Raw genomic sequence first — 27,852 nt, 5'->3', positions numbered from 1 at the left:
ACTGCAAAAATTTAAGAACTATACAAAAACCAGGATCAAGTCTCTCAGCAAATTATTTACTTCCAATATTCAAAGCAATTCTCTTCTGAACACATTTCTAAGTCCTTTACCTTTAATAGCAACACTATGAAAAGTATTTAATTAAAAGTGATCTTTGCCTTTCCATAAGCTATGAAATGTCAAATATGTGTAAAGTTCAAAAAGCTTTCTTAACAGCATACAGCTAATACCAAAAGGTAGGCATGAGCTTGTTTTACAATGGCATAACTGAATGGAAGTTTCTAAATACAGGAACAGCATCACAAACACACGTTTTCATATTTCTGATTTCCAAAAGTATTAACATAGATCTAATTCTCCAGAACACCATCACTTACTGTATTAAATGTTACAGTACTTGGTTAAGGACTATAAATAGGCTGAAACCCAACTCAGAAACTATTACATAGATTCAGATATCCAGAGGTCCTAAGTCATATGCAAACTACATCGTTACCTTCCATATTTAGGCATTAATATACTCAAACTTGAAATATGACTGTTTCTGTTTATCTTATAGAACTTTGCCCTCTTCTCAAATTCTATGATTTGTATTCAACACTGAATATATTTTCCAGACTTAAAGCCATCCATTGCTCCTACCATGTGATAGAGGCTGGCCAATGACATCGATAGCCCCTGTCACATGGTAAGGGCAAAGGGCCATCGGCGCCATTTTGATTAGTGGCAGCTGACGGCCCGAGAGCGTGAGATTGCTCCTGGGACCCCTGCTGAACCACCAGGTACTTTAGGAAAGTTTTTTTTTTGGGGGGGATTATAAATAATTAGATCTAAAGGGTCGGGGTGGGTTTGGTGTTTTTTTTTTCCTGTGTGCCCTTTCTCCCTCCCCCAAAAACGATAAGAAAACCACACGATATTTTCATCCGTCAAAAAAACGATGCACATCCCTACTCAGCAACACATACCACAGCAAAACTTTAACATATACAATAGAGATCATTAGAATGTTGCCAATTCCTGCTGGCAATTTCTGGTCACCAACAAGAAACTTCATGGAACTCCATGAAGCCAACCACCTGAAGATATACGACATTATAGTAGTAACCTGCACGGAACAGCAGTTAATACCGTTAACAGAACGCATGGGGGTAACCTGTACAGAGCGGCAGTTACTACCCTTAACGGAATGCATGGGGGCAATCTGCACAGAGCAGCAGTTAATACAGTTAACAGAACGCATGGGGGTAACCTGCATGGAGTGGCAGTTACTACCATAAGCAAATTGCTGGGCAGACTGGATGGACCATCTGGTCTTTATCTGCTGTCATTACTATGTTACTATGTCTGTACAGCAGATGCTCACAAATGTAAATATCTCAGAAATCAGTAGTTAAAAAATATAGATCTGGGCACCCGCCTTTTCATTCAAAAGGCTGGTGTAGTGGGGAAGAGGGTTATCTTATTGCAGTGGAGGGAGGTGGATCCACCCTCCTTTTGGGTGTGGAGAAACCTCTTCTATACAATGATGCACATGGAATCTCTTTCTTCGCATGGACCTCCTCAGTTGCGGACGAGATTTTTAGAAGTCTGGGAACCTTATATACAAACGCTTCCTCATCAAGCCAGGAGCCGAATCCTAAACACATGAAGTCACGGCGAATCTTTACCTGCTATGTATCATCAGACATTGCATACCATTGGTACCGTAGAAGGTGCAGTTATCATGATGGACTGGACACTATACTCAGAGGCACATAGGGGGGTAGGGGGATCCTGATTGTATTGTTATATTGTTGTTGCTTTCAGTATTGCTGGGAACGGTGGCAGAACCAAACCGAACCCAGATGTTTGTATGTCTGAAACATGAGAAACTTTAATAAAATTGTTTAAACATAAAATATATCTTGAGAAAAATGAATGACGAATCTGCAATGCCATGGCATTACTCACAGTCCAGTCTTTTTTGTTCATATGATAAGTATTTCAGGATATTTAGCAATGTATTTGAAAGTACCATATTAGCCCTATTATAAAACAAGAGTTATTTTTTTAAAAGTGTATTTCAAAAAACCTACCTCATCTTATAATTACAGTCAAGTGGAAAAGCCAATCCTGTAGCCTGCTAGTTCTTACCTGCCTGCCCGCTCGAAAAATTCTGGTTCCCTGCAGCCCACCCGATGAATTGTTTTCCCAAAAGCCCATGGGGGTGAAGATGGATGGCTCCTCGCTGAGGCCAAATATTTGTTTACCTGATGGCCCAAGCTGCAAGGACCAAGCAAATGGAGACAAGTAGTGTAGTAAAGCCAAAACACATCCCAGAAGACAACAATGACACCCAAGCTACAGGAAGTAGAGGGCACTGCTAATCATTCTCTCTGTGTTGAGAGCTGTGACTGCAGAGCACCTGCAAGGCAGGGAATCTAAGCATGCAACATTCACATGTACCCATATCGGGGAGATCTGTTATCCTGCCTGAACCATCCGTTCTCATCAGATCCCTTGCTAAGGTCTCTGCAGTGGGAAAATGGAAGGCACTAATAATGGTAGTCGCTTCACCAGGCAGATCAGTTGGAGTTTTGCCTATCTACAGGCCACTCTCCTGGGCCACTCTCCTGTGCGCGCGATTTAGTATGCAAATGAAGGTCCGCAGTAAAAAGAGGCGCTAGGGACACTAGCGCGTCCCTAGCGCCTCTTTTTTGACAGGAGCGGCGGCTGTCAGTGAGTTTGACAGCCGACGCTCAATTTTGCCGGTGACGATTCTCAAACCTGCTGACAGCCACGGGTTCGGAAACGGACGCCGGGAAAATTGAGCGTCCGTCTTCTGACCCGCGGGCCGATTTAAAATTTATTTTTTTTAAATTTTGGGGCCTCCGACTTAATATCGCTATGATATTAAGTCGTAGGGTGTACAGAAAAGCAGTTTTTTCTGCTTTTCTGTACACTTCCCCGGTGGCAGGCGTTAATTTTTGAAAGTAAAATGTGCGGCTTCGCTGCACATTTTGCTTTCTGGATCATGTGGGAATAACTAATAGGGCCATCAACATGCATTTGCATGTTGCGGGCGCTATTAGTTTTTGGGGGGGGGGGGGGGGTTAGCCGCGCGTTTTCGACGTGCTATTACCCCTTACTGTATAAGGAGTAAAGCTAGCGCGTCGAAAATGCGTGGCCAAACTGTACTGTATCGGCCCGCTATTAGCTGGAGATTGGAGTATAACTGCTATGCACTGAAGTAACAGGTACTGTAACCCACATCTAGGACAAAAGGGAGAACCTTTGTTTTATTTTCTGGTTGGGATTTGCGCAGACTAGGAGAGGCTGGAGGGAACAGAGGAGAAGGAGCGAGAAAGTCTAAAGGGAAGGTGAATGCAAAGAAAGTCAAAACAAAATAAAGCAGACAAAAAAAGGCAAAAATGGAAATGGTTTTCCTTGACTCCAATTTATGAGATTGACTTGTATCTGAGGCAGTTTTACATTTGGGCCAATATGGTATTAAAGCTGCTCCATAGTTCGTAAACACCATGGATTGGTATCATAAGTGGATGCCAGCCAGTTGAGGCCTTGGATAAAACTGCTAGAAGCAAACAGAGCTTCTGTTTATATTAAAATAACATGGTATTTCAGTTTCAGACATTAAAGGATCTTAATATCCATCAATATGTAAATCACTACTACAAGTATTTTTTATGCAAATCAGATTTATACTGTCCTCACTCATCAAATTCAAGCTTGCTGAAAAACTTGTTTTGAAGGTGCAGTGTAAATTAAGTCCCTAAATTGGTTTTTAATAGTACAATATGTCTTTAACTAATTAATTCAAAAGGCAAGAAATACCCTTCAAATGGGATAATGGATAGGGAGGCTTCTCAATGAATAGTCAAATGGAGCTGTACTTTAAAAAAGACTGTAAATATAGCAACCTGAAGGCAGTGAAGCAATGTGACAAGATGATAGCTAAAGCCTGAAGAATGCTGGGCTTCATAGAGAGAGAGGAATAACCAGTAAGAAAAAGGAGGTGATAATCCCTTTGTTCATGTCCTTGGTGAGGCCTCACCTGGAGTACTATGTTCAGTTCTGGAGACCTTATCTCAGAAGGGACAGAGACAGGATGGTGGTGGTCCAGAGAAGGGTGAGCAAAATAGTGGTGAGACTCTATCAAATGACTTATGAGGAGAGGCTGAAGGACCTAAATATGTATACCTTGGAGGAGAGGAGGTACAGAGGAGATATGATACAGACCTTCAGATACCTGAAAGGTTTTAATAATGCACAATCGACAAACCTTTTCCATTGGAAAGAAATCAGTAAAACTAGGGGTTACGTAATGAAACTCCAGGGAGGACGACTCAGAACCGTCAGGAAATATTTCTTCATGGAGAGAGCAGTGGATGCCTGGAATGCCCTTCTGGAGGAGTTGGTCAAGACAAAAACAGTGAAAGATTTCAAAGGGGCATGGGATAAACACTGTGGATCCCTAAAGGCTAGAGGATGGAAATGTAGAAATGAGTACATGGGGGTAACTTGCTGGTGTGGTGGTTACTACCCTTAACCAATAAGTCTTCATACTGTTGATGCAACTCCTACACTGCTCTCTGCTTCAACGGCAGGGGGAAAAGAGAAAAAGGGGAATTAGATTCAGACAGCAACCACCAAGGACGTTGAATTTTACGGTCTGGCAAAACAAATAAGCATGGGGGTAACTTGCTAATGTGGGTGTTACAACCCTTAACCAATAAGCCTGATACTTTTGATACAAATCCAACATTGCTTTCTGCTTCAAAGACAAGAGATAACAGGGGACTGGAGTCAAACAGCAACCATCGAGGGCCCTGACTTTGATGGTCTGGGAAACTGATGAGTATGGGAGTGACTTGGATGACGTGGCAGTTACTACCATAAGCTTTCTGGGCAGAATGGATGAACTGTTTGGACCTTTTCTATGTTTCTAAGAACACTGTGAAGCTCTATTAGCAAAGCCAAATGAGAATACTAAACTGTGAAAGCCAGTACATTGCTACTTTTGCTATTCTACACAATGAAACATAGATGATCTTTGGCTTGAACCTTATCCATATACATGAACACTGTTTGTCCATTTTTGCTGCAAAGTCTGTGGGTACATTTTATCCATGAACTTTGTACCAAATTCCAAAGGAAAATTACAGATATGCTTTCACTCTGAAACTTGACATGTTTAAAAATTATATTTTTTTAAAGTGCCATGGACTTTTGCTGCTGCTTTATGTGCAGGAAGATTTTTCATGGGAAACAACACATGTAGATTTGAAACTACAATCTATAAGCATCATTTCCCAAACCCATCCGAAACACATACCCAGGGGTGCTTCCCCTGAATGCGGCTAAAATATATATATGCTGTGGTACACCACACATAATTTTAGGAAGATTGAAGAAGTGCACTTTCCAGGCAGCCAGTTTACTATTTATCTGGAAAAAGGATTTTGAAAATTGTCCTCATACAGGGGTAGATTTTCAAAAAAGCGCACGTGAGTCCATGTGCGCGTGGCTCCTGGCGCACACATGGATGCGTCGATTTTATAACATGCGCACGTTGCCGCGTGCATGTTATAAAATATGATTCCTGCGCGCGCATACGTGGCCAATTTAATAACGGCACGCGCAAGTGTGGGTGGGTGTTGTGTCATGTGCGCAACGGGGGGATTTTAAAAAAATACGCGCGGCAACAGGAGTAGGCCTTTCCCAGTTCCTATCCCCCTAACTACCCTTCCTACCTTTTCCCCTCTCCTCCCTGACCCCTAACCCTTTCCTATCTAGGCAAATTTTTTTGTTAAATTACTTACTGCTCTTTTGAAGCAGAAGTAACTTCCTCAGGCGCACATTTCCCCAGGACAGGGCCTAATGGCCACTGTCCCTGCCGGCCCTCGCCCCGCTTCTCCCTGCCCGACCCTTTGAGACAGCCCGGCACTTCTGTGCGTACCAGGAGATATGCACGTAGCCAGGCCATTTCTAAAATGCGCTCAGGGCCCGGCCACGCACCTATCCCTCGGTATTTACGCACATCGGGCTTTGATAATTCGCCCGATAGAGCATTTAGGGTGCAATTTTGTAAGAGTCTGCATACATTTTCCATCAAATATGTGCCCAAGTTACAATAATTTTCAAAGTGAACTTATGTGTGCAGGTTTGCTTTGAAATTATTCCTCCTTCCAAATACACACAACAACACCTGCTAATAAGTGTGTAGACATTTTTTTGGGAAATTAAATGCATACTTTTGGAAATGCAAAAGTATGTTTGTAAATACAACACCCCTACCCAACCCTGCTACCGAAAATGCCTCAGCTCAGTTCAAATAAACTTACGAACATAAACGGCATACAAACCTAAGTTTACTAGTATATCAGACAGGCAGGGCCGGTGCAAGGGGATTAGGCACCCTAGGCGAACCTTCTGCCTTGCACCTCCACACCCCTCTCCCGGTCACGCCACCCCACGGTTTCGGCCATGAGCAGGTTGGGCGCTGCTCGTAGCCCGCCAAATCGTCACTCCTCTTTGCCACCACTTGCAGCCCCATATGGCTCGCGCTCAGGGGTAGATTTTCAAAGGGGTACGCGTGTACCCCCCGAAAACCTACCCCAAACCCCCCCCTGCATGTACCGAGCCTATTTTGCACAGGCTCGGCGGCGAGCGCAAGCCCCGGGACGCGCAAAAGTCCCAGGGCTTCGTAAAAAGGGCATGCCCGGGGTCAGGGAGCGGTTCAGGGCGGGACCGGGGGCGTGGCGCCGGGCCGGGGGCGTGGTCGAGGCCTCCGGACCAGCCCCTGGGTTAAGTGATGGCGCGCCAGCAGCCCGCTGGCACATGCAGATTTACACCTGCTTTCGGAGCGTCCTCGGAAGGAACAGGCAGCGCGTGCTGGGCTCGGCGAGCGCAAGTTGTACAAATGTGCACCCCCTTGCGCGTGCCGACCCCGGACTTTATAAGATACGCGCGGCTGTGCAACTTTATAAAATCCGGCCCTCAGTGCGTACCAAGGGTCTCTGGCACCTGGGGACTAATACATTTGTGTGCTTCTCCAGCCCCCCCTCCCCCCAATCCTTCTTGTACTATTGCTTAAGGCCACAGAAAATCAGTGGCGTCTCTAGACAGAAGAATTTGGGGGGGGGGAACCAAAATGACATTTCCTCATCACACCCACCGGCATAGCATGCCCCCCTGCTTTAAAATTGGCTATAAAAAAAAGTCTTAATAAGAAAGACCAAAGGGTCTTCTGCATAATTTTAAAAAGCTGACCAGTTTCACACCTCTAGTAAAACTACTATTAAAATGATTTGATAGCCTCATTCAACTAATTCTATATGGCTATGAGAGTGACGTCTGGAATATATAGGAAGGGACAGAATGTCAATATAAATCCTGCACCTCCAGTTCTCCAACTCTGTGCATCCACTGAAATTCACCCAACAATTGAGCTTGGGTGTTTCCCTTACAACTCATCAAACAAAAAAATATTTTCAAATTCTGGTGTCACCTCACAGTAACAGCAGCACAAACACCTTCCACTGCCAGACACATTGTGAACTAACAGAAAACCTCGCAAAAAAGACACTCAAAATCTGTACAGCAAGCCGTATCATATCGTAACATAACAGTAATATCACAAAGGACTCAAACAACAATAACCCTACCTGTGAAAAAGCAGCACTGTAAATATTACACTGGGTCCCAGAATACCAATGCACCACCTACCGAGGAAACAAAACAACCCCGATTGCTATAGATCCCTACACAGACACTACATGCTAGCAGAATCTCTCATCATGGTCACACGCACAGAGCAGAGACAGACCCTCACCAAATAAGGAATAAAGGATCACAAATTAGACAAACTGAAATGGAAAGCCCAAGAAGTCAGATTCTGAGTGTAACAATGGAAAAACAGAACCACCATTCCTCATAAAACAAATAAAATCAAGAAACATAAAGCATCAGTTATAATAGTAAAACCATTCTAATAAAATAATATTTTAAAACTACTGATAAATAGAATAATTTCTATTAATTAAAATCAAATACATTTTTTAAAAATTTCCCAAGCACCAATAATATATTTCAAAAGAGCATACATAACAAATAACACCCAGTAATTAAAACTAATAAGGATTTTCAAAAACCCCTGCTGTCCACACTTGGGAACTCTTGATTTCCAGTCATTCTGAAATTGTCGAGGATTAGGTTAGGGGAGAGCACAAACTTTATCCTCTCTCTCACACATGTTCATTCTTTCTCACACATACACTGTCACATACATACACATTCATGCTCTTATACCCAACATAACCTCCCTCTCTCTCACAGACATTGACACACTTTCAGGCTCTAAGACCCTCTCCCCCCTCCTCCCACACCAACCACAGACAAGCTCTCACTTCCCTGGATTCTCTCATACACACACATGCTCTCACTCTCACTGGCTCCCTCACATACACACAAACACACACACCCAGACAAGCTCCCAGTCATTCTCACACACACACACACACACACACACACACACACACACACACACACCCCTACCCATATATACCCACACTGACCCCTAGGCAGCTCTCATTCATTCTCACACTGCTCCCTCCCCACATCCCAGGCATGCACACATTCATTCTCACACACACAGACCCCCCAAGCAGGCAGCAATTCATTCTCACACACACACACACACACGCACACACACACACACACACATACACCACACACAGGCAGGCACCTATTCTCACACAGACAGACCCCAGGAAGACACCCATTCGTTCTTATACACAGATATAGCCTCAGGCAGGCACCCATACATTCACACACATACACCCCCAGGCAGACTCCCATTCATACACTTGCATACACTGAAGGCAGACCCCTCTGTCTTTCTTTTGCCAGCAACCTCGGAGCCTCTCTCATTCCTCTGCTACTGCTGTCACTGCTGCCACGTGGACATTTGGGGAGATGCTGATTGCTGCTACTGGCAATGAAGCCCATTCTGCTGCCTCCTCTGTGCAGGCCCTGTGGGTTTCCACTTCCTCCATTTGATCTCGTACATTGCGAGATCGGCATAGAGAAAGTGCTACTCTTGCACATTCCCAAAGATTACATATGCAAATCACTAAAAAGTAATTTTTTTTTTTACCTTTGCTGTCTGATCTTAGTTTTCTAATCAGTTGATCACAGGCTTTTTTTTCCCCACCTTCCCTTTCTTGTTTTTTTGCCAATTCCTTTTACAGGGTCTTTTTTTTTTCTATTTCTTTTCTCTTCATCTGTCTTCATCCTTTAAACACACAATCAGGTTCTCATTCTATCATGTGAGACTGCATGTGAGTGTGAGAGCCTGTGTGTGTGTGTGTGTTACACAAACACACACACACACACAGGCTCTCACACTCACATGCAGTCTCACACAGCCACAGCTCTCAGTCTCACATGCGCTCTCTCATACATACATACACACTGTCTTTCTCATGCACATGCTCTCACTCTCACACACACAGGCTCTCTCACTCCCATATGCTGTCTTGCTCAAGCACAGGCTCTCACTGTCACATCCTGTCCCTCTCACAAAGAGGCTCTCACATGCTGTCTCTCCAAATATTCAGGTCCTCACTCCCACACACAGTCTCTCAACTCACTCTCACACACACACACACACACACACACACACAATCTCTCAACTCATCTCATACACATACACACTCTACAGGCCCTCAGCCTCACTCTCACCTTTGGGCCTCCTCTGCACGGGTTGCCGTAAGATGGGCTCTGCGGCTGCTCTGATCTTCTCTGGCCGCCCGCGACTTGGAATCCACGATGGCCCTGCTACCGGCTTTCCTCCTCTTCTTGGGCCACCGCGACATGCAATATGCGGCGGTCCATTAACGCTGCTCTTCTTCTGTATGTGTCAGATGCTCCTCCGGCACCTGCCGCGTACAGCAGATGCCATACGTGGCTCCGGCAACATTTTTCTTCCAGGGCTCCGGCAACATTTTTCCTCCGGGGCTAAGTAGGCAGGAAGGAAAAGGAGTACCTGCAGGTTTGAACGTGACCTTTTTCTTCGAGCCCACCGATCTTCCTGCTGTAGTTCCCTGCTCACCCGCCGGTGAGATGAGGTCCGCCGGAAGCGGCATGGGCCTCCCATGTCGGCCATCAACGCCCCCCTATAGCCCTTTAGCTGGGGGCATTGGCTCCCCCTGACCTCCCCTCGGTATACCGCACCCCCTAATGCTCGGCACTCTAGGCCCAGGCCTAATTTGCCTAGTGCTTCCGCCAGCCCTGCAGACAGGCAATTTTATAACAGGCCATTTCTGTTTTACCTATGGAAATGCCTTTGAAAATTACCCTATTATATGAATAGATTATTTAAAAAATGAATCGAAACACAGACAATTGAACACCACCTCATGCTTGGAAGTGAGCTTGTGTAGCAAATATCATGCCAGTAATTAGCATCATTCTCTATGATATTATTGTAAATAATATTCATCTCTCTAGCACTTTCACATCTGCACATATTTTACATGATTGCACATGGCAATAGATTATTATTCAATTCACCTCAGGACATAAGGAAAGATTTTTTGCATGTATGTATTGCAAGGAAATAACTATTACTTTATTTTTATGTAAAAGAAAACATTTTAGTATCTGTCCTATAGCTTAGTGGTATCAATTCACACTAACCAAGCAAGACACTCAAGTTTGCACCATGAAATAGTGGGTGGTGTCAGGCACATTTCTTTATTTAAAAGCATTTTTAACATGCCAATCCGAGGTTCTTGAGGTGGCACATAAAAACATTCACATTAACATAAGACAAACTAATTACAATAAAATGAAGATATTGTACACAGCAAGCATATCAAATTCCTACTGCTGGTGCCCAAAGATATTGCGTTAAAGAATTTAGCCTTAGAGAAAGCATCTCTTCCAGCTGTTGACCAGAAGAGGTTCTTAGTATTCCTAGCTATTCCAGCACAATATATATAGGCATAGGTGTCCTCCTCCCTTTTTGCATCCAATTAATGAATATCAATATTTCCAATAAAGACATGAGGTTCATGCTCCATGTGAAGTTTCTTTTGTGTGTTATGGCTGCAGTACAAACAATAAGCAAATAAATGAACTCAGAAAATTGTCATTAATAAATACATGCCTTATAGGTATCCCCAAACAACATACCACCTCATAATACTGTACGTGATCTGACAGCATTCAGGGTGACCAGCCTGTAGGTCCATAGCTGCTGCCTCACATTAAATTTTATTGATACCCGGCCTTAGAATCCAATTTTGTTGATGCAGCTTTGCACGTCGCATGGTTTGGGACCCAGTTCCGTAAAAGTCCAGGGCCCTGGAATTTACTGCCATTGAAGGTATGAAACTGCAATTGTATTTAAGTCATATTGCCACAACAGCTTTGGGCTGCAAAACTGTTGAGGGCCCATCACGTTACCCTTTCCTACCAGTTGACCACCCCGCCATTTATGCTGCGACTAAATTTCCCGAAAGCTTCCTGACAATGGGCTGGTAGGGTGGAAACTGCCGGTAGGACAATGAGCACACCAAAAAGGGGGTATTCTTGTTGCGCTCCTGCTCTTAAAGGATACGGGCTGTCTTTATGGTTGATAACCGCTTTCCTCTCCCAGCCCTACCTTCCCTGTCCCCTACCCTGCCTGGCCCCATTCTTAAGTAACCTGATTACCTTTCTTTCTTTAAATTCCTCACTCTGCTCTCTCCCCTCCCCGAGTCCACCTGTACCCCTATATTGTGACTTGTGGTCTGGGCTGCAGGGCTCTTAATTGTCTAGGAAATAGAGAAGTAGGGAACAGGTTGTGGAGTGAGTAGAAAGAAAGAACATTACAATTATTTTTGAATTTATTGAACATCAATCCCTATACAGGTACAGCAGATTTTGTCAAATTTGTCTGAGTGCCAAATTAGAAAAACCACAGTAAAAATTGCATAGCTTCATCCACATGTCCTGTTTTTTGTCCGTGTTGATCTTTAGAAAAAATCAGTCTTCTGTTTATGAAATCACAGTTTCCAGCTATACACATGCAACAAATTGCTTTCATCGCACAATGTCAGTGAATACTTGTATGAAAGCTTGTGCAAACTAGTAGAGTATACTTAAGATAACTTGTTAAAACTTATTTTGTAAAAAAAATACTTTAGTCATTATCAATGATTACCCATGATCTACAAAAAACAGATTAATTTAAATCATCTTAAAACAATGCAACTAATCTCAAAGGAATTGTTTGCCAGAAAAACAATGAGGTCCATTTTCAGCCGCTTTTGTGACTCAGCTAGTTAGCCAGATAAATATATTTGACTATCTAGCAGGGTATATTCAGCAGCAGCGGGGTATATTCACTGCTGAATATACCCTGCTATCTTAAATAGCTGAATGCCGGAGTTAGTCGCATAACTTACTCTGCTAACTCTGCTCCGCCCAGAAACACTTCCTGCCCACTCTCAGAATGCAATTTATGAGACAAAATTCTAGCCACATATGGCTCTCAATATAGCTGGGCAGTCATTTAGATGGCTAACTTTTCAATTAGCCGTCTAAATGGCTTCTGAATATTGACCTCAATGAATGTATGAAGGTGCTGAAAAACAGCATATAAGCAAGAATAATAAAATGCAACCAAACAGCTTACCCGCTTCCTCAGATTGCATGTGAGTGTTAGATTCCTTGAGAAGGAGTTTGCAAATGCTGTATAAAAGTCCAAAACTTTAAGTAAAGCTTCTCGTTTAATGATGTGTAAATCGCAGTATGTCAGTGCTCGAACGTTAGCACATGCATGAGCAAGGGTGGTTTCCTTCCAGAACACATCTCCAAACACATCGCCTTTACCTAGAAAATGACATGAGGTGCATTATTATAGACAATGCTTCATACAGGATCCATCAAGCCAAAATGACTAATCACAAAAGATACTAAATCATACAAAATACCATATGCCTAGGTGCGTACTTCTGTCTCCAGTTGAAAAGATATAGATCTTTTACAAAATAATCTAGATTTACTGTTTTCCACTCTTTCACTGTGGCAGAAATACAAACAGTCTTTCCTAAAAGTAATTTTATTTATTTATTTATTTTTAATTTTTATATACCGGAATTCCTGTATGCAATACAAATCAATCCGGTTTACAAGTAACAAAAAGGTTGCCCTGGTCTGGGAGGTTAGACCAGGGTTTTTTACATAGAACACTGAACAATAACAATCAACCAATGAACATTATTACAAGGAACAGTGAAATATCAATAATATTTAACAAATAATAAATAACCTTGTTCGTGTTTTGAATAGTATGTGTGTGTTCCCCTTTTTACAATGGACTTTAGTAGCGTATATCGACTGCAACGGTTATATAATATGTCCTCTGTTAAATGACTGTTAAGTAGGCAATTTTAAATAGTTAAATGTTAAATAGGCATTGTGAATAAGCAAGTACGTGTAAGAAGTTAAGTGTCAAGCTATTCGTGACACCCTACAATGGTTGGATCTGAAAGACAGGAGGAGGTGCTTAGTTACACTCTGGGAATTGGAATGCTTGCCTGAAGAGCCAGGTTTTTAACCTTTTTTTGAATTCTGGTAGATTGGGTTCGAGTCGTAGGTCTGGTGGGAGCGCATTCCATTGGTGTGGTCCTGCAGTGGAGAGTGCTCTTTTTCTTAGTGTTGATTTGGCAGGAGCTGCGACTAATGTGCCTTTGTAGGCGCTTCTGATGGGTCTGGAAGATAAGTGTGGCTGAAGTTGAATTTGTAGAGATATAGGTGCGGCGTTATGGATTGCTTTGTGAATGATGGTTAAGGTTTTATATAGGATTCTCTGTTTGATGGGTAGTCAGTGGAGGTTGCTCAAGATGGGGGTAATATGGTCTCTTCTATTAGTGTTAGTTAGGATTCTGGCTGCGGCATTTTGTACCATCTGTAGGGGTTTGATAATTTACAACTGGATTGTGTTTTTAATATTTTCAAATTACTGTTGTCTGATAAGTGCGATTTTATTGCTCCTCATGAGGATCCGGTTTCCGATTTTTATTTTCGATCTGTTTTGCGACTTCTGTGATGCTCGCCAGCAAATCTTATGATTCCAAATGCTTGGAATTATAAATATTTTAATGCCTTCACACATTTTGTTTATGATAATATTGTAGAAGGGGAAAAAAAAAAACCATTCATGTATCTTGAAATAAGAATTTTTATGTGACAGAAAAACGAAAGGGCTTCAAATGTACCAAATATAGGTACATGAGCAAAGATTTCTAAATAAAACTAAATCAACACATATCCAAAAAGGAAAAATAGTTCCTGATCCCAAATTCTTAATAATGTAGCAAAAGCTTTTTTTCCCCCCTATACACACAAAATAGAAAAAACCCTTTTCTAAATCTGGCCCTTTAAGTAAGTGCGACGATTCCACGCTTCTGGCACAGCCACATAGCAAAGTCCACACAGGTTACATCATTGGTGTAGTTTATTCATCAAAGCACAAGGGATATTTCCCTCCCTAGCTTTTTTAAACAAGCATCAAATTAATAGTCAACTCAAATTCTGCCCAAATGGGCTTTCCTTTAAGTAACTAATTTTTCCACCTGCTCCATTGGGCACTACTACTTCCAGCCTAGGTGGCTGTGGTCTCTCAGGACTCTCCTCCTTCTTTGGCCTTGCTCTCCTTCCTCTTCCTTTATTGTTTGTTTGAGAAGTGGCCTCAAAGTCCTGGCTCTCCCTTTCTTAAAGCCCAGAGGCCCGGTCCCATCACCAGGGCCTTGGTCTAGCTCCATGCTAAGGTCCAGTTTCAAGGCTGTGTTCCAATGCCAGGGTCTCAGCCTAGGACAGACATAAAGGCCTGGTCCAGAGGCCCAGTCCCAATGCTAAGGCCCAGACTCAGGCTCAACACTGGGATCTAGACCAGAGGCTAAGTCCTGATGTCATGACCTCAGCCTAGGCCATAGCACAGGCTTGACCTGGAAGTTGGGTTCTGACATTGGGGCCTCAGCTTAGCCTAGGCCCAGATGCAGGCCTGGAGGCTGGAGACCAGGCTGCAGAGTTCCTCTTCGGTCTTTTGTCTTCTTAAAATGACATCCTCTGCTTGAGGATATACTGGAATAACTTCATTCCAGCACCTTCCTCCTCAGTGTAGGACGCTATTTTAAAAGGAATGGCTATACATCAAACATTGTACCCTCCACTCACAAGGAAGGCTCAGTGAAGTTACTCCGATGCATCCTCAAGTGGAGGGCGTCATTTTAAGAAGACAATACCAAAGAGGAACTCCACAGCTTGGTCTCTGGCTTCTAAGCCTGAGCCTGGGTCAGGGCCTAAGCTGAGGCCTTAGTGTTGGGATTTGGCCTCTGCCATTGGACCTCGGCTTTTGGGCCGTGCCCTAGTATTGGGCTTGGGCCTTGGTCAAGGCTCCAGCGTTGAGAATGAGCTTTTGGGCTGGGCTCTAGCATCATGCCTGGGCCTTGGCCTAGGCTTCAGGACCTGGCCTCGAAGCTAGGCCTCGGTGTTGGGTCCAGGCCTAAATCAAGGTCCTGGCATCCTCCTGGGACTAGGCCTGTGAAAGGCCGAGGCTTTAAGCCTGAGCCTAGGCCTCTTCTTTGGATCCACCCCAGACTGGGTAAGTTGAAGCAAGAGAGGATCCTTATCCCAGCAGTTTTGGGAGGGTTAGAGGGATGGGTTGCAAAGCAGTCTTGGGAGGCCCCCTTTCATTTTGTTTAAAATCTGTATTTGGGAAATATTTTTATTTTATTTTTGTAAACTACAGAAAATAAATATATAATAAACAACCCCCCAAAACAAAGCAAAAAAACAAAATGAAATTTTTTTCGCTGCACATCCCTAGTGGCCAACAAGAATTTTCTCTTTATGTTTTAATACTTGAATATCTCCACCACTAGGCGCTGTTAGGACTTCTCCCGATGGAATAATTTTCTACTTCAATCGGTGATAAGGTGCTCTTTACCTGGCACTTTCTAAGATAGGAAAGTTCCTATACAGTTTCAAATATTCCTGTCTGTAGTATGAACCTGGTACTTGGTGTCCACCAAGAAAAATACACTTCTAGAAAACAAAATATCAATAAATCACCATTACTTAAAGTTCAATAAGTGAGAGCTCAAAGCAAGCATAGTCAAATATCTACCAACAATATATTCTGCTGGAGAAAGCTTTCAATAAAGCAACTCTCTAGATATCATCTGCTTGCTCACATGGATAATCATGGTACCCACTTGTCAGGACAGCATAAATTAGGAAATTGCTATTTTTTCCTGATCAAATCCAAATATAAGTGGCAAGTAGGGATGTGACTCGGGCTTCGGATGATTGAAAATATCGGATGATATTTTCAAAATCGTCAGCAATCGGGGGCTCCCCCAAAACGATAGGAAAACCCCACGATATTGATCGTGGGGGTTCTCTTATCGTTTTGGGGGAGGACGGGAAAAACGGCACACAAAAATAACCCCTAAATCCACCCTGACCCTTTAAAACTAATACTTTACCTTCCCCCACCCTCCCAACCCCCCCAAAATCTTTTTACAGGTACCTGGTGGTCCAGTGGGGGTCCCTGGAGTGATCTCCCGCTCCTGGGCTGTCGGCTGCCACTAATCAAAATGGCACCGATGGCCCTTTGCCCAATCCATGTGACAGGGTATCCGTGCCATTGGCCGGACCCTGTCACATGGTAGGAGCACTGGATGGCCGGTGCCATCTTGTGATCCTACCATGTGACAGGGGCTGACCAATGGCACCGGTAGCCCCTGTGACATAGTAAGGGCAAAGGCTATCGGCGCCATTTTGAATACTGGCAGCCGACGGTCCAAGTGCAGGAGGTCACTCCCGGACCCCCACTGGACTTTTGGCAAGCCTTGTGGGCGTCAGGAGGGTCCCCAAGACTTGCCAAAGGCCCCTGGTGGTCCAGCAGGGGTCCGGGAGCGATCTCCTGCACTCGGGCCATCAGCTGCCAGTAATCAAAATGGTGCCGATAGCCTTTGCCCTTACTATGTCACAGGGGCTACCGGTGCCATTGGTCAGCCCCTGTCACATGGTAGGAGCACAAGATGGTGCGGGCCATCTTGTGTGTGATTAGTGGCAGCCGACGGCCCGGGAGCGGGAGTTCGCTCCAGGGACCCCCCACTGGACCACCAGGTACCTGTAAAAAGGTTTTTGGGGGAGTCGGGAGGGTGGGGGAAGCTAAGGTATTAGTTTTAAAGGGTCGGGTGGGTTTTTTGTTTATCGGCTCGGGCGCAGCCAATAAACAAAACCGCGATCGGGCCCGATGAAAAAAACCCCACATGTGAATCGGAACCGGAATCCGAACCGATTCCGATTCACATCTCTAGTGGCAAGTCATTTAACAATAGAGCTTTGGGTTTTCCATATTTAGTGTTGTCAAACTCAGATTTCATAATGTACTGTAGCACCTCTAGAGAGGCCATTTCAATTTTTCTCCTTAGTTTAATCAATCCCACAAAATTGTTGGAAAATAGGGTAAAAGCAGCTCACAGAAAAAGTGTTCAATAAAATGAAAACAAAAATTCAAATGAGCAGTCATTTGATAATAGGAAGAGATCACCAAATGATCACAAATGAAAATAACAATTTTCTCTGTGTTTTCTGCATTTTTTGATTCTATTAAGGATTCATTATAAAGTTTTGAAAAAGTTCTACAAACTGTCAGGGTCATTAATTAAATCGCATTAGGGTGTTATTGCGGCCGTTAGGGCCGAAACACCCATGATAACAGCATAATGCCCACTAAAAATAACACATCGCGTGATGCATATGCAAATTTAAAAAATGTAGTCAAAAGGGAGAAGTTTATGAAAATGAGGAGCGGTTAACATTGCGTGCGATAGCATAATGCATGTTATTGCACATTTTAACACTGGAAATAACTACACCTTTTTTTCCTGGTGTTATGCGGTGCAATATGCCAGAAGCAGGATTTGAAATATTTATCGCAAATCCCATTTCAGGCAGGGAAAGAGAGGGGCAGTTTTACATGTACAATCAGAGGTACCAACAGCATAGTACACGTCAGTGAAGATTTGATATGATTTGGAATGAGGAAAGGTTCACAAAGATGAGATTTGTACAATGTACTCTCACCCTAATCTCATCTCTGTGTACCTTTCCTCACTCCAAATCACATCAGATCTTCACTGACGTGTACTGTGCTGTTCGTACCTCTGATTATACATGTAAAACTGCTCCCCACCCAAACCCTAGACCACCACCAAAACCTCACCTCAAGTTACTAGCTGACCCTCCTACAGTGGTATAAATAGTTGACTTATATGAGCACTTTATAAAGAGTCTCTCTCTGTCTCACCCAAAATGTTTGTCTGGGGCACTTCTCAGCTTGCAATGTGAAAATATTACAGGTGTGATAAATCTAACACACATTGTAGTAAAATACCTATGCAATGTGGTAAAATAGTGCACATTACAGTAGCTAAAAAATTTCCCTTATCATGCCCCCTTTTTTTTTTTTTTTTTTTTTAGCATGGGCTCTATTCATGTGAAATTTATAGCAAAATGATGAATCTAGGTCTAAGACAGGAAAGATTAAAAGTTCTAGATTCCACCTTCAAGCAATAGTACACTAATTCACCAGAAGGTATATTATTCACATGATACAGCTATAAAAGCAGAGTAAATTATATTCTAAATTTAGGGCAAGATTTCCAAAGGGCTTTATGTAAAAAATAGGAGAAAATTATTTAAAGGCACATGGCATTATTTTCACAAACCTTTCCTCATTCTGCACCTATGGAAAAATCTTTATTGAATAAGGCCAAAGTCTTCACTTCAGCCTATATATTTTATACCTAAAATAAAACATTTTGCTATCAAAATTACTTGTGAAAAAGAAAGGTTTCAGTCATTCTAATAAAGAATAATAACCATTGATTAAAGGTATGTATATAGGGGTAGCTTTCATAAAAATACGCACACCACGCACACTTATAACAAATTTATAACATGCGCACACTGGGGGTGGCGTACGCAAGGGGGGGAGGATGTTGAATTTGGCTATTTTCATGCCGCAATGCATCACGGCCTTCACCAGTTCCTCCAATTAAGGAGCAGACTGGGAGGGAACTCCCTATCCCCTACTCTAGCCTCTCTTCCCCTTTCCTCCCTACCCCCCTAAACCTAATCTGCCGTACCCTTTTTTTTTTTCTTAAGAACATAAGAAATTGCCATGCTGTGTCAGACCAAGGTCCATCAAGCCCAGCATCCTGTTTCCAACAGAGGCCAAATCAGGCCACAAGAACCTGGCAATTATTCAAATACTAAGAAGATCCCATGCTACTGATGCAATTAATAGCAGTGGCTATTCCCTAAGTAAACTTGATTAATAGCCGTTAATGGACTTCTCCTCCAAGAACTTATCCAAACGTTTTTTGAACCCAGCTACACTAACTGCACTAACCACATCCTCTGGCAACAAATATCAGAGCTTTATTGTGCGTTGAATGAAAAAGAATTTTCTCCAATTAGTCGTAAATGTGCTACTTGCTAACTTCATGGAATACCCCCTAGTCCTTCTATTATTCGAAAGTGTAAATAACTGAGTCACATCTACTTGTTCAAGACCTCTCATGATCTTAAAGACCTCTATCATATCCCCCCTCAGCCTCTTCTCCAAGCTGAACAGCCCTAACCTCTTCAGCCTTTCCTCATAGGGGAACTGTTCCATCCCCTTTATCATTTTGGTTGCCCTTCTCTGTACCTTCTCCATCACAACTATATCTTTTTTGAGATGCGGCGACCAGAATTGTACACAGTATTCAAGGTGTGGTCTCACCATGGAGCGATATAGAGACATTATGACATTTTCCGTTTTATTAACCATTCCCTTCCTAATAATTCATAACATTCTGTTTGCTTTTTTGACTGCTGCAGCACACTGAAGCGACGATTTTAAAGTATTATCCACTATGATGCCTAGATCTTTTTCCTGGGTGGTAGCTCCTAATATGGAACCTAACATAAGAACATAAGAAATTGCCATGCTGGGTCAGACCAAGGGTCCATCAAGCCCAGCATCCTGTTTCCAACAGAGGCCAAAACCAGGCTACAAGAACCTGGCAATTACCCAAACATTAAGAAGATCCCATGCTACTGATGCAATTAATAGCAGTGGCTATTCCCTAAGTAAAATTGATTAATAGCCATTAATGGAGTATGGAATGACAGTAATTTACAAGAGTTCCTTTGCCATCTGTATCCTCTCCTTATAATGACCACGAGGTGCCTGAAGAGTTGTGTGATATTTTGATTAATATTTGGTAAGTGGTTACCAAAGTAGATTAAACTATGTCTTATTCTCTCTCTCAATTATGTAAAGTTTACAGAAGGCAAAGTCTAAATTACAGGAACAAGATATATGCTTGAATACTGTTAAAACTTCACACTATTATGAATATTCAAGTGGCTTCCCTGAAGACTGCTGGTGTAGCCCATATTAAAGATGGTTTGATGCTGAATAGTCACTTAGAAAATATGGAAAATCAGTACAGAGGGAAGAATTTATGCTTTTTAAATTTTCTGATGACTAGGTCATCATAAGCTCAGGAAATATTTAAGAAATGTTAGGGATATCTTGCCTATAACTGAAGATAATTGCCACGCCTTTTCAATAATGTATTATGTTCCTAAATATAGGAGGGTGTCTGCTCCTGTAACTACAGCAAGGGTTATTTTTCCCTATATGCAACACCTTGCACTTGTCCACATTAAATTTCGTCTGCCATTTGGATGCCCAATCTTCCAGTCTTGCAATGTCCTCCTGTAATGTATCACAGTCTGTTTGTGATTTAACTACTCTGAATAATTTTGTATCATCTGCAAATTTGATAACCTCACTCATCGTATTCCTTTCCAGATCATTTATGTATATATTGAAAAGCACCGGTCCAAGTACAGATCCCTGAGGCACTCCACTGTTTACGTTTTTCCACTGAGAAAATTGACCATTTAATCCTACTCTCTGTTTCCTGTCTTTTAACCAGTTTGTATTCCACGAAAGGACATCACCTCCTATCCCATGACTTTTTAGTTTTCGTAGAAGCCTCTCATGAGGGACTTTGTCAAACGCCTTCTGAAAATCCAAATACACTACATCTACCTTTATCCACATGTTTATTAACCCCTTCAAAAAACTGAAGCAGATTTGTTAGGCAAGACTTCCCTTTGGTAAATCCGTGTTGACTGTGTTCCATTAAATCATGTCTTTCTATATGCTCTACGATTTTGATCTTGAGAATAGTTTCCACTATTTTTCCCAGCACTGAAGTTAGGCTCACTGGTCTATAGTTACCCGGATCACCCCTGGAGCCTTTTTTAAATATTGGGGTTACATTGGCCACCCTCCAGTCTTCGGGTACAAAGCATGATTTTAAAGATAGGTTACAAATTTAACTAATAGATCAGAAATTTCATTTTTTAGTTCCTTCAGTACCATAGGATGCATATCATCCGGTCCAGGTGATTTGCTGCTCTTTAGTTTGTCAATCTCATCTACTACATCTTCCAGGTTCACAGTGATTTCGTTCAGTTTGTGACTCATCACCCCTGAAAACCATCTCCAGAACTGGTATCTCCCCAACATCCTCATTAGTAAACACGGAAGCAAAGAATTCATTTACTCTTTCTGCAATGGCATTATCTTCCCTAAGAGCCCCTTTAACCCCTCGGTCTTCTCATGGTCCAACCGACTCCCTCACAGGTTTCTTGCTTTGGATATATTTTAAAAAGTTTTTATTATGAGTTTTTGCCTCTATGGCCAACTTCATTTCAAATCCTCTCTTCGCCTGTCTTATCAATGTTTTACACTTAACTTGACAATGCTTATGTTTTATCCTATTTTCTTCAGATGGATCCTTCTTCCAATTTTTGAAGGATTTTTTTTTGGCTAAAATAGCCTCTTTCACCTCACCTTTTAACCATGACGGTAATCGTTTTGCCTTCCTTCCACCTTTCTTAATGCGTGGAATACATATGGACTGCGCCTCTAGGATTGTATTTTTAAACAATGTCCTAGCCTGTTGAACACTTTTAACCTTTGCAGCTGCACCTTTCAGTTTTTTTTCTATTTTCCTCATTTGATCAAAGTTTCCCTTTTGAAAGTTTAGTGTTAGAGCTGCAGATTTACTTATTGTCCCCCTTCCAGTTATTAGTTTAAATTTGATCATGTTGTGATCACTGTTGCCAAGTGGCCCCACCACCGTTACCTCTCTCACCAAATCCTGCATTCCACTAAGAATTAAATCTAAAATAGCTCCCTCTCTTGTTGGTTCCTGAACCAATTGCTCCATGAAGCAGCCATTTATTATATCCAGGAACTTTATGTCTCTAGTGAGTCCTGATGTTACATTTACCCAGTCAATATTGGGGTAATTGAAATTGGGGTAATTGGCGCTCCCTGTCAGAATTCAGAAATCCAAGCTGTCAGCTTTTCTATTGAGAAACCCTGTTGGTGTTACCCTCCCGATGCAGCCCTAGGCGAAACACGGGACCGTGTCGGGGGACGCCGTAAAGCTTGCTTGGGATTTGAATCAGTGGAGTTGCCGTATAAATGAATAAAAATCTTTATCAACTTTGAAATCCATTTGGAGTCTTTTGTCAGGATTGATCCTCTTCCTGCACTTTTCGTTTGATGTGACATTATTTTAAAGTGCAGTTTGCTCTGATATACTTTTGGTAATTGAAATCTCCCATTATTATTGCACCTCCAAATTGGTTTGCTTCCCTGATTTCTCTTAGCATTTCATCATGTCTGACCATTTTGTCCAGGTGGACAGTAGTATACTCCTATCACTATACTCTTACCCAACACACAGGGGATTTCTACCCATATTGATTCTACTGAGCATTTAGTCTCTTGTATGGCCTTTATCCTGTTGGACTCTATACCCTCCCGGACATAAAGTGCCACACCCCCGCCAAGTTGATCCTCCCTATCATTGCGATATAATTTGTACCCTGATATAGCACGGTCCCATTGGTTATCCTCCTTCCACCAAGTTTCTGTGATGCCAATTATGTCAATCTCATCATTTGCTGCTATACACTCTAACTCTCCCAGCTTACTTCTTAGACTTCTGGCATTGGCATACAATGCCAGAATGTCTTCTTTAAGTTGCTGCTCCTCTGGAGCAGAAGCAACTTGTGCGTGCCGGCCGACTGCTGGCGCACGCTTCCCCGGCACAGCAGCAAATGGCCACTGTACCTGCGCCTCCAGACCGCCCCTTTCTGCCCCCCCAGACCTCCCCCTTTTCAGGCCCCTGCACTTACTTGCATCCTGGGGTTTTAAAATCCGGCCGATATATTTTGAACTCGGAAAGCTATTACATATTACTATTATGATACATCTAACATATTGACCAGATCTGCTCAGATATGTCCCCCAAGTCATATTTCTTTCCACTAATGATTCTGATGAGCACATTTCAAAAACATAAGTTGGCAACTGCAAGAATCTACACCATACAGGGATCAGTTTCAAAGGGATATGCAAAAGGTCTGCCTCTCACCTCAATCACGGGTCTTTGATCTGGTACAATATCACTATCTTACTATGTTGGCTCTTGACTTGACAGTTTGAGTACAGAAGCAATTTAGAACCTTCTAGGTGGTCTATTCCTTTTCTGCCCCATTAGGAAGTTGCTCACTTATTCTGATACCAATGCTAATCTTAAAGGTAAGATCATCAAATCAAAATTGATATATTTTCTCTCTGGGCAATTACAGGTGTAGTGTTAATTATTTCTGTTGTTGTGAGGAAGTTTGTGACTTTGGACATTTTTTTTTCTGGGGTGTGATTATACAATGGGTGTCTAGTGTCCTCTGTTTGACACTTCCTACTACCACTATTACTACTTAATATTTCTATAGAGCTACACCACATATGCAGCACTGTACAAACACTCAAAAAAAGACAGTTTCTGCTCAATAGCACTTACAGTCTAATAAGACAAACATACAGGACAAGAAACTTGGGGGCATTTCATAAAGTAAGACAATGGTTAAAAAGAAAAGATTCCCCCCCCCTTTGGCCAGCTTGGGGGGGGGGGGTCAGGAAGCCCCCCCAAGCTGGCCAAGGCTTCCTGACCCAAGGCTTCCTGACCCCCCCAAGCTGGCCAAAAGTTCCTTTTGGGTCCAACGAGGGTCCCGGAGCGAACCCGCGGGGAATCACGTGACGTCGGCGTCACTCCGACGTGACGCCGACGTCACGTGCTCCTCGCAAAGGAGTTCAGAAATGGCGTCCTGACTCCCCGCTAGACCACCAGGGAGTTTTGGTAAGTCTTGGGGGGGGATTAAGGAGGGCGAGGGGTTTAAATTTTTATTTAGGATCAACAATCGCGATTTCCAACGTATTCAACATAGCTATGTTGAATAAGTTGGAAATCCGATCGTTTTCGCCTCATCACTTTTTTAAGTTAAAAAAAAAAAAAAGTTGCGTTTTACCTATAAGTTCAAAACGAATGCACACCCCTAATTCTTACTATAGCTGGTTGCATTCCCCATTTGGTTGGTGCATTTGTCAAAGTGTGCTCGATACAAAGTGTCCTGCATACACTGCTATTTCTAGCTTATCAACGTAAACAAAGCTGTGTGTATTTGGCTTAGTCAAATGGAAAATGTTCATTACAGATGTGTACAGAAAAAATTCAGTTCGTTTTGTTCTTTTCATTTGAGGGGAAGAAAGTTCCCTCCAAGTCTGCTCCGTTATTGTTTTGTTTTTATTCTAAAATCCGCCCCCCCACCATGCACAGAGGAGACCACCTGCTCGCACACGCAGATATGAAAATCTGGTGCACATGGGAAATGTTATAAATCCAGCGCATCCATGTGTGCGCGCCAGGAACCATGCGTACATGGACATGCGTGTGTGCCTTTTACAATTGATCCCGTACTCAGTAGAGCTCAAGCTTGGAGAGACGAGTCCATTTAGTGCCGCTGAATGACGTCATCCACATGCAATGGCTAAATCATCCTTCTTATCAATGGAAAAAATAGATTTCTCCCATCTTCTTCTCCCATCTTCTCCCCCTGGAGTACTTCCTCACATAGCAGAAACCAGAAGTAATACTTATCATGCATTTTTGTCCTTCTAGCACTTGAAGACTTCCACTACACTATTCAGTCCTTTCTGGCATCACTTATTTCATACTGTGATATGTCTACACAGTTGGGTTCTGAATGCTTTCAAACATGAAGGACCTTAAAAAGTTCTAAAATTAGCTTAGAACCTGTCAGTATATCAGCTAAAAGAGTCCATCTGCAAAATGTATATATTAGGTGCCATTAAATATTTCACCACACAGTAACAAAAAGAGACACTAAAAAACAGAAGAGAATAAACGGGAAAAGGCAATTTACAGTGCTTCAAATGCAAGTATCAATTTTTTTTAAAAATTGCAAAGAAAAGAGAAAACTGCTAAGAATGAACCTAAAATGAGACATAGGGCCTCATTCATTCAAGTCTTTTCCTAAAGATAGGAAAAAGTTTTCAAAGTGATATGTATGGGTAAAAAGTATTTTACCCGTGTTAATTGACAGTGTGAAAATGCTACCCATGTACATTGGGGTCAATTCACTATAGTATATGCAAAAAAAAAAATTAGCATGGAGGCACATTTGGATCAGTTTTCAAAACTACCTGCATTGATGCAGTCTGTGGGTATTTTGAAAATTGCCCCATGAGAAAGCACCTGCAGATATTTGCTGTACTCACAGATGGTGCTGTTTTATAAATTGGTCAACTGCTGCTATTTGGGAATTCAGCACCAGCAAAGAGGAACAACTGGGGATCACTCTTGTCCCCTTTGGACTCCTTATGAATGCAGGTATGCTGGAAGGAGGTCTGGCAGAGGGGGAAAAGGCTCAGGGGACTTTTTGGGAAATCTTGGCAGCACACTTTGGCAGTGGTGGCAGGGGAAGGGAAGGAATGTGGACGGCTTTTTAAAACTAAAATGAAAAAAAAATAAATTTTTCCAGGTCATTCATCAAAATGCGTTATCGCATGCATTAACGCCATAACGCATAAGAAAGAATTGCAATGCACAGCACAAATGCAAATTTTTTTTTTTGGGGGGGTGGGATCTAGTTAAATGAGGGACAATATTGAATGCTATCAATATACCTGAAATGGCCATAATACAATTGGATTTCTGGGCTGGGGGGGGGGGGGGGAGCAAGAGAGAGAGCTCCTCTGTGGAGGCCTTACTGTGTGCATTTATATCTCTATAGGAGGGCCCTCCAATAGGTGAAGGTGAGGTGTTGGTGGTGGTTTAGGGGCCAGTTTCGCATGTAGGGTGAGATGTACGAACAGCACAGTACACCTTGGTGAAGATTTGACGTCATTTGGAGCGAGGAAAGTCTCACAAAGATGGAATTTTGTACTATGCTATCTCACCCTAGCTTGATGGTAAGTACAAAATTCCATCTTTGTGAGACTTTCCTCACTCCAAAGGACGTCAAATCTTCATCAAGGTGTACTGTGCTGTTCGTACATTTCACCCTACATGTGAAACTGGACCCTAAACCACCACCAACACCTCACCTTCACCTATTAGAGGGCCCTTCTATAGAGATATAAATAGGTGCACACAGGGAAGTCCCTCCCCAGAGGCCCTCTCCTTCCTCCTCCCCTTAGCACAAGATATGAAAAATAGGGATTATCACAGGCCATGCTAAGTTAACTGCAGTGCAAAGCAGTAAGTTACCATGTGGTGTGGTAATTCAAAAATTTCCATAAACACGCACCTTTTTGTTATCACTGCATTATTAACACTTTTTGATGAATCTAGGGGAGACTGTTTGTTATTCTTTTGTTTTGTTTTTGAAAATGAAAGAAAACAAAATAGGTAATTTAATGGAGATTTCATATTTTGTTATCAATGAAAACACATTCCCTAGTTTCTAAAAGGCACATAAGCCTTTGAAAATTTACAGATTAAACTTTTTTCTTTTTTATTTCCAGACAGCGCTATTGCTTTGTTTTATAAATAGTGAAACATATAGCGCATACCATGTTATCGGCATAAAGTAACTGCTCCTAATTAAGACTCCATTAAGAGTCCTCAGGCTAAGAGAATATCTCCCCCAACCTCCATACGTACTAATCAGAAACTATCCATTAATGACAGAAATACAGATATTACTATGCTTACTTTATTTTTTAAAAAGTTCAATACTGAAGCAAGCTGAGTTTGTATGCGTGTTTAGAGCTTTGTAAAATTCAAGGTAGAAGTTACTGAGATGAAGCTTGTGGGTTGTACTAGGGTTAAGTAAAACATTTATGTATCAATCTTCTAGACAATCTCATACTCCTTTATGCTTTTTGCTTGAGTGGCTTTCCAAAGCAGTATGGACTCAGAAGAATTATGATTTCTATTTCTTGATCTTTGCTGAACCATCCTACGTATCTGTCATTACAACCATCTTAGAAGATACATTGGAGAGAGGCTATATTATATAACCCTTAAAAAAAATAATCTGAAGCCAGCCTTGCAATTAATCAATGCTCTGTTTTATTAAATAATCTGCTGGAGTATGAAAAAACTCTTTCTTGGTTTATTACCAGAATAACAGTATATCTTCCCTAAAACTAGATTTATTTTCTCCATAAGCTGCTGTCGCACTACATAATGCAAACTTGGCTTATTTAATCGCTTGCCAACAATGACTGTAGAATCAAATGCACTTTCAGTAATTAAAGTCAATTCTCCTTAATTGGATGTAGTAAAAAGTCTCTCAGGTCTGTTAGCATATTATATAAATATACTGACTTTACTAATC

At 42.1% G+C, this 27,852-nt stretch overlaps 1 protein-coding gene across 4 annotated transcripts in view; it reads right to left on the bottom strand.

Annotated features, from left to right (window-relative positions):
* KCNH5 (potassium voltage-gated channel subfamily H member 5) overlaps nt 1–27,852 on the bottom strand; it is a 568,772-nt gene that overhangs the window by 61,205 nt on the left and 479,715 nt on the right. For all 4 annotated transcript variants that reach the window (XM_029598143.1, XM_029598144.1, XM_029598145.1 and 1 more), the window contains one exon: nt 12,683–12,879. In XM_029598143.1, the coding sequence (XP_029454003.1) occupies nt 12,683–12,879 (197 nt within the window). The remainder of the gene's footprint in view (nt 1–12,682; nt 12,880–27,852) is intronic.

The sequence above is a fragment of the Rhinatrema bivittatum genome, chromosome 4 (genome assembly GCF_901001135.1).
Source record: "Rhinatrema bivittatum chromosome 4, aRhiBiv1.1, whole genome shotgun sequence".
Lineage (NCBI taxonomy): Eukaryota > Metazoa > Chordata > Amphibia > Gymnophiona > Rhinatrematidae > Rhinatrema > Rhinatrema bivittatum.
This window is presented reverse-complemented; position numbering and strand designations above follow the sequence as displayed.